Below are 8,328 nucleotides of genomic sequence, written 5' to 3'. Positions count from 1 at the left end.
AGATAGATAGGTAGTTAGATAGATAGATAGATAGATAGATAGAAATCGTTGAGTAGTGTTTTGGAAAATAGTTTGATACCGTGAACACTGTTCCAAATAAATAGCGTATATGGTTGACAGGCCACATGAACCGGGGGTTAGTTAAAAGTACCTTGATTTCCAAACCAGCGCAAAACTTTGAAACACTACTTTGTTTCTTTGAATTCTAACTTTAAATATTGCACTTCAAGGTAAAATGTACCATTTTGTTTCTTCTTTTATTCCTGTAAAGTGAGCTGCTGTTCCACGGTTTACAAAATCCCTCGAAGAACACTCCTAAATAAGTTTTTTTTTGAAATTCAAGCCAAAACCATCCAACTGCGAGATTTTTTATGCTCTTCTTTTGTATGATTCTATGATTTTGAACAATCTCGACCATGCACAATATTCACCCCGATTTTTCCCATATCTCACCAGATAAGACCCACATTGATCCCACCGGGGACCTATCATTTTGAACAAGAAAACTCTGGAGCGAGCAATCAGCGGGCTTTGTTTGGCAGATACTGCATATCACCTGAGTCGAATGCCTATTTTGAGGCATACAATCAAGCAATCGTGGTACGTGGACCCTGAAAGTATTCCAGAAATACACTCGTTTGCAAATCAATTTAGCTTTTACGAGAGACTCATCTTCAAGTAGAACATAAGATTGACGGAAACTCGGGGACTGTGCCTACCTGATGAGCCCCAAGCAGGGCGAAACCGGTCGTGGGCTGTCGAAGAGGCAACCTTGTGAGTAGTTTCCTTTATGAAAAAAGACCCTGGAAGTAATTTTTTTAAGAAAAACGTAGAACTATTCACATCACCATTGATTACCTAATATATAATTTACAAGTAGGTAAGAATAGCTGAGCAAGATGACCACTGTCTTTTCTGGCAAACGCAAAGCCCGAGGAGAACACGGAAATACCACCTTGGTTATTTTGAGTCCACCCTCTTGTTTCTCATTGACAGGTACCAGTCAACAGGACATACTTCATGCAGCCGATCCATGATCCTGAAAGAGCTAAATTAGACTCCATTTATCTGGAAGGACTTGAACTTTGTTTCTGTTCATTTGCAGTACGCTTTTTTGCTTTGCAGGAGCTCCTCTTGAAAGAAGCGCCCAGCTTCTTCACCGATCCAACTGCGACAGAAACCAAGGTTGTGGTACGCTATATTCGATCACTTTCAGTGTCACGTGGACCCGGTGCAATCGTGACCACCGTTCAGTTGAACACACACTCCAGGTTAACCGAATATTTGGGAAGTTTGCTTTCTGCATTCTGGATTTGTGTGGCCCCGCAAATCATTGCTGGTGTGGACTCGTTTGAATTTCAAAAAGTTGTGAGTTTCATTTATTCCATCTCACTATAAGCATTTTTTCGGTAAAAAAGTGAACTACCAAGTGCTTTTGCCACACTAGTCAAAAGTTTCGTGAACCTTTGTAGCACTCCGACACCTGGTTTTTATTAAAACGAAACTCCACAGAATTTCAGACACACAAAGAGATACAGAGTATCCCTTTATGTGTAAGAAGAGTTGTAAAATATTTTAAACCGTCGGTCAGCGTTAACAATAGTACTCTACAGAGGAGTTTGGAACTCAAGGCACGAGGACGCAAGTCTAAGTACTTATCCACCAGACTACCCGAAAATGAGCAGGAACGGCAACTCATGAACTAAGCGCTATTACATTGAACTGTTTTGTTTTTGTGACTTCCAGCAACAATATAGCCTCCATTCTCCGAAATTTAGGTTGAAAATTGAGCCGACGATACCCAAAGGAGTACTCTTTATTTGGAATGGTCTTTTCCTTCTTCAACTGGCATATTCTCTTTGCTTGTCCCCTATAAGGTTTCTTTTCAACTATTCTACATGCCCATTTGTCCAGGAATATGCACGTTAATTTTTGTCTTTCGTTACATTCTGCAGCGCAGCCAGTTAACTTGTAAAATCCGACGGCAATTTTCAACAGTCGATAGACCGTTCGACACGAACTGGAATTTGATTTCGACTTATGATGCGGAATTTGAAATGGCCAAACTTATGGTTAGTTTCCTCTCAACAGAGCGTTTGGGTCATCCTGTCGTGGTTAGTCAACTTGAACCCACCTAATAATATTGTGTTCTTACTAGGAGGTGGTACGAAGCACTCTGTGACACTGCACGTGTTGTTGTTTTCAGATGTGTGCGGAATAAGTGATTCGACCGAGTTTTATTGACGTAATACGGCTAAAGTCATTACATTGGTGTAGTGATCCAGCCAAAGGTGGACTTGGAGATTTAGTCGTTGCCACGGTTAACATTCGTGATTTTTTCTATACCACTTGGCCACAACAAGAGTAGTCAAATTAATAATGGTTTTGAACACCCACCCGAGTGAACACACTGATTGACCTCAATCAGCCCAGTCAGTTCCAAACTCATAGACCCGTTTACATAATTGGTATTAAGTAGTATATATGTGGATGAAACACAATCTGCTTCCATTCACGTGAATTGTTGTTTATTTTCGTGGCTGTCATGTTTTTACACCATCTTTTAAATCGATGTGTAAATATTATACCTCAATTTACGGACTGAGAGAAAAGACGTTGAAAGCGGTTCTCGGTCACATTATCGTGTTGTTTATTAGAGGCTTTGTGAATTTTTTCACATGATAACGGTGGTCCCTTAAAAGGAGCAGGGTTACTTGGCAGTCGGGGTTTCTAGACGGACAATTCAACCTGACCATTAGCCCCATACTTTGAAGGATGATATCCCACAGGTCGTGTTATTTTCCGCCTATCCCGGAATTTTATTTTATTTCTTTGCCAGGCTGGGAGTCGGCCGGTTGTATGATTATAAACGTATTTATACATATATACTCATAAAAAATGTGGACGGAGCTACTCATATCTGTGTCGTGCACGGATTGATGAAATCACCTCGATTGGAAACAAACGTTATTACCCAACCGACATAACACTCTAAAGACCAATGATATACTATATGAATTATCAAAATACTTATTTTAGGCTGTTGCTACAATAACTAAACACCAACTGATGTCGAAAAGTAAACACCAACTGTCAGTATCGAGACATGGTCAAGGACCAAATACCATGATCGCTTTTACGAGACAATGCTCCAAGGAAGAGACTTGTGGACCCTGCTTAAGACGAGAGTTTATGCTGAGAGCATTTTCCAACATATTCCTGTCTGGCAGGGATATCCCTCTTGGTCATTTTGTAAGGAAGCTCGACTTGCTTTAAAAACTGATGTGAAAGTCAAGGAATAAAATAACTACGTGGCATGGTATATCCGCGAGTGCACACACGGACGCAGTGGTAGAAATCACATTTTGACCGAACCTGATTGCACAAGTTCCCAAATGACCGGACGGAGAACGAGTTCTACCAAAGAGCACAGATCCCCCATTTCCCAAATGTGTGAAACTATTATTCCGTTTCTCGATAGGGTATGAAAGTTTCCATTGTTTTCCTTTATCGGAATCCTTACCTTTTACGCTTCATCAATCCGTGGTTAGTTCACCACAAACACTCGGTAATTGAGGCGTACATAGCCAATTTTTATACCAGGCCTACTAGACACTGCTTATTACCCAACGGTTGGCAATCGGCATGCCGAGGAAACTCCATCCGTTCCAAATGAGAGTTATATGGGTTTTTTATTCCAATATCTCCCATACCAGGTAAGATCAGAGCTTTACGGACTACAATAATGTCACGGTTTAAGTAGCCACCCTGTAAGTCCAGGCATTTGTAAGAATACAACATTTTTGGATACAAAATTAATCTCTTTCGTAGTTTCAAGTTCCAGGAGCCGTACGCAACTAGTTGTGTACAGATAATGGTGTTCGAAATCTCTGTGTTAGCGAAGATGGGTGATCATGCTGTCAGTGACATGTCGTTTTAAGGAAGAACATTTTATCAACGGATAGAATGAAGGGAATATGGAAGCCGCATGTATGTATATATCAAGTTTGTAAAAGGTGATCTAATTCTGAACAATACTAGCACAAGTTGTGATTCATGCAATAATGGAACGAAAACGGTATTGTGCCGAGTTGTAATCTTATTTGAAGATGACGTACATATGACAATAATTTTGGTAAAAGGAGCATACTATCGTGCCCAGGTTGACTTGCAGCAGGCCTCAGCAAGTTCGTCAACCGACCTTATTTATTCGAGTTTACACCGGAACCTGAAAGCCGAATGTGTAATTTCGCAAGTTGGTGACGTGTATCGTTCATTAAAACGGTTAGATTTTTGTTACACATATCCTTATAGCCGTGTACATTCGTGCAGTGAGTAGGATAACTGAAGTTGCTTTCTTTCAAAAGCTGGAGGAAACATGATACAATTAACAGTTTGGGTTAGAGAAACCCAACTACTTTGGCAGCAATTTTTTGAAACTCAAAATGTGGGAAATGAATGATTCTTTCTTCAAGTCTGCCCATCCGAAGTCGGTGTTCGCCAGTGTTGCCTCATCAATGTTAAGGCGTGTAAGGGCCCTGTGCACAGAAGAAGCTGATCGGACAGTGGCCCGAATTGAGGTAAACAACAAACTTCGGGGTAGTGGATATCCAGCCAGCTTGATTAGGCGTCATTTGCGAAGGGTGTTGGTACCGGTAGCGAAACCCAACAGGGAATGGACCGGGACCGCTGTTATTCCATATAAACCAGGGACATCAGAGGTAGTTCGAAGAATTCTAAAGACGGCTAACATAAGAGTAGCTTTCCAGAGGATGAACATTCTGAGCTCTCCACTGGTGCAATTGAAAGATCGCCTCCCGGCAAACCTAAACAGGGACTGCGTCCACAAAATTAAATGTAATGACTGCACTAACCTCTGTATATGACAGACGGCCAGGGAACCACACATTAGAGTCGGAGAGCATAGTAGAAAAAACAGGCCAACCAGAAACGCAGATGAATATCAAGCGTTACTGAAAGACTAAATGTGCTGCACCAGGCCGCCTCATGTTTCAGTCACTATGATATTCGAGATATCGCGATACATATATATTTTTGTGATGCACTACTCCTAAGGTTGCTGAAAATCCGTCGACAGCCCACAACCGGTTTCACCCTTTTCGGGGCTCATCAGGCGGGCACAATCCCCGGGTTTCCGTCAAACGTGTGTTTTACTTGAACCCAAATTGCACGAAATTAGCGAATATACACTCATTTGTAAACTAATGTGGTCGTTGGCTGTCGACGGATTTTCAGCAACCTTATGAGTAGTACATTACAAAAATAATACGGCTCCTTTGAGACTACCTCGGTGACGCTATTTCATCGGGAAATAATTGATGATACATGCAGAAAAATCAATGGAAATTCATGATCAGATTTACCCAGTGACTTCCAAAGGATTTTTAACCAATATCAAGCTCTCTAATAGACATTTTCATTAACCCAATCAGTAGCATCTTTGAAAAGCATATTTAATTCGTCTTCATGACTGCCTGGTCATTTACTTCCGCTCTATCAATACAGATATCTCATGTGAATAGCATGACGCGAGAAAAACTGCTCAACTTTTACGTCAAAAATTATGTGGATCCAGGATATCAGAAATCCATCATGCTTAAGGTGAGTCAAACGCATTTGGTCAACCAGATCCATCCGGAAGCATTTCAGACCATACACTTGTGTGTATGAAACTCTGGAGGCGTAATTGGACGGCGAATTGCTGAGGAAAGAAGTAACCGTCAATTGCTTTAGCCCAAACAGCCGTTCACCCTTTCTAGGGCAATTGTCAACTTTTCTGATAACGTTTAAACCAATCTAAAATTCTCTAAACGCATATGCCTGGACCCACCTTTTCTCGATTGCTAATGCGTCCACCAAGATTGTTTCAGCAACTGCCTGACTTACATCAGTTAACTTCCGTTCTTGATGGATTGGTTTAGTTGTGTGAATTTGAGGAGATCCGCTCATCTTTTTATTTCTTTTCCATGCCTCCATGGTGAAGGCGTCTCCGATTCCTGATTACAGGGGTTTTCGAACTGTTGAATTCCTCGGAACCAAACATCTCATGATACCTGTTTGCTAGCTTACTATAGAGTTAATTCGAAGGCCCACCGTTTGTTATGTGCTCGCTTCTCTACAAGTATTGATTATCAACCAGAGAGAGAGAGTCTGAACATTCAAACTTCGACGTAATAATCAGCTGTGTTGGCAAATACCGCGGTACCTGGGAAGTTTGACTTATAATAGGCTATCAGTAAGACGTTATATTGCTTTTAGGATGCTGGCATTAGTTGTCGAGGTACTTCGGGGGGTAACAAATGAGAGGCGCTGCTACGTCACTGGGGTGCAATTTCTCGTATTTTACCATAAACGTCTTGGAACAGATGCAAGTTAACTATGCTCACTTTGTTATTTAGCGATCTTTTAGAAGACAGACGTGTCACCTCCGTGACGGGATCCTGATGTAGTTCGGGCGCTCCTACACTGGTACTGGGCCACAGCGCAGTATCAGTGGGGTTTGGAGGACCTCGTTGGCGATGGGGTTTAAAGTGCTACTCTTAAGAGTTAGGAGACTAAGGGAGAGATCAAACTAAACCGCCGATAACCAACACGGAACTATGAATGTTTGAGGCCACCACAGTGTATTAAACAGCTCGTTGTTAACGTCTACTCAAATGGTGCTTTACGATTGTTGAATGTGACCAGTACATATTACCCGCCAGTTTTTTAAATTTTCATCGTCACTAACATCCATGGATTATCTGTGAGTACAAGTATGGGTATCAAACAGAATAAGATGGTGTGTCACGAAAGATGGATGGCTTGAGGTTGAGCAAGACTGTGACCTTCACATGGTGTCGTTAACATCGAGGATATCTGTCCCCTTGCGTCGATTCCAACAGCTTTAAACTGCGAAGTGTCATAGGACTGGTCAAGGAGCTATACACTTTTCCACTGAACGAGCAGTATAAAACGTCGAAGGATGCTCCGCGGGCGACAATCAGTTTTCTCATGACGAGATGTCCCTACTCACGACAGTGATAGGTCGCTCGACTTTCAAGGGATAATTACCTCCAGTTTTGGTGCCTTTTTAAGTGCCTTCCTAGCCTTTCTTCCGGGCTGTACGTTCTTACCAAGCCAACGAATTTCCTACTGATCTTTTCACCAGGGTATTCACCTTGTTGGTGGCAGGAATTATGCCAGACATGTGGAGAAACAGCATCCATTGCACATCTCAGAACTCACTTAACTAATCTTTATCTACCGGTGAAAGGATGAAAGCTCTTTGTCGTGGAGTCGTTTGTTAGAAGACCCCAACTAAACAGTTACAGAATATTGGAAGCGAAAATCATACTCTCATTTAAAAAAACAACAGAATATCCGTATTCTTCTTGAGCTCGTTTTCTCAAACTTACCTGAGTATTCATTGAGTATCGCGCAATTTTGAGCAAATGCTACAAAGCAGTTCCACAGACTCCGTAATAAATCTCATCTTCCATTAGATCAAGGCGGAGTTACGTGTAAACCACATACCACTTGTATGCCCCATCAGTAGTATCAATCGTTACACCGGTAATAAATCTTAGAGGATGATGAAAACGCGTCGGTTGGATGACATCTCACTGATTTGGAAAAAAATCCTGAATTGCCACGGATGGTTCTATAGTTGAGTATTACTCAGATAACATTCTTTTCATATCTCATTCGTTCAACGATTCATTAATGTTGACTAAGTCTTCCTTGTTTTATTCGTTGTTAGATTACACCTCCTTCAAAGTCTCCGCGAAAGAAACCTCACTCCACTTCGAACAAAAGCTCCGGAGAGGATTTTGTACGGGCTCACATGAAACAATATTTTGCTGCAGCAAAACTGGACTGTAGCACATTGAACAAGCACTCGAATCTCCAAGCTGTAATCGCTCGCGCCTACCCTGAGTCTAGTAAACGAATAACAGATACACTCACATTCAGGCAAGCATAACTAGAAGACAGAAACACTTATAGCACTCGTTTTAGCAAAATCGTACAAAAAATAGATCGTCCTTTCACTCTGTTGAAGTTTTGTTTTGTTGAGTTCTTTTACCGCTGAGGAATCACGTTTGGTCAGAAATGGTTTTAACACATTGAGTAAAATGTTGACAGTTTGGCGTTGCAAATTCTTCTGGGAGTTATAAGTTTGCGTCTTGTATTTAGCAACCAGGCCGGTATTCTACACAGGCTTTGAGAAACACTAGTTCGTTGTGTTCAATCAGGGTAGAGGATAATAACTGGCCGTAAATTTTTCTGTCAACGACTACTGACAACAAACGAGCGGATAAAATTACG

At 41.5% G+C, this 8,328-nt stretch overlaps 1 protein-coding gene across 1 annotated transcript in view; it reads left to right on the top strand.

The window, feature by feature from the left end:
• Window positions 1–8,050, top strand: part of T265_12838 (hypothetical protein) — a gene marked incomplete at both ends in the record, with an annotated part of 54,247 nt that extends 46,197 nt beyond the window's left edge. Inside the window, 5 exons of the mRNA XM_009165799.1 lie at window positions 457–600; window positions 1,126–1,368; window positions 1,956–2,072; window positions 5,527–5,622; window positions 7,763–8,050. Of these exons, the coding sequence (XP_009164063.1) occupies window positions 457–600; window positions 1,126–1,368; window positions 1,956–2,072; window positions 5,527–5,622; window positions 7,763–7,984 (822 nt within the window). The remainder of the gene's footprint in view (window positions 1–456; window positions 601–1,125; window positions 1,369–1,955; window positions 2,073–5,526; window positions 5,623–7,762) is intronic.
• Between the last annotated feature and the right edge of the window lie 278 nt (window positions 8,051–8,328).

Source organism: Opisthorchis viverrini, assembly GCF_000715545.1.
Source record: "Opisthorchis viverrini unplaced genomic scaffold opera_v5_18, whole genome shotgun sequence".
NCBI classification, from domain to species: domain Eukaryota; kingdom Metazoa; phylum Platyhelminthes; class Trematoda; order Opisthorchiida; family Opisthorchiidae; genus Opisthorchis; species Opisthorchis viverrini.
The sequence above is the reverse complement of the archived record's forward strand: the minus strand, read 5'-3'. Positions and strand labels throughout refer to the sequence as shown.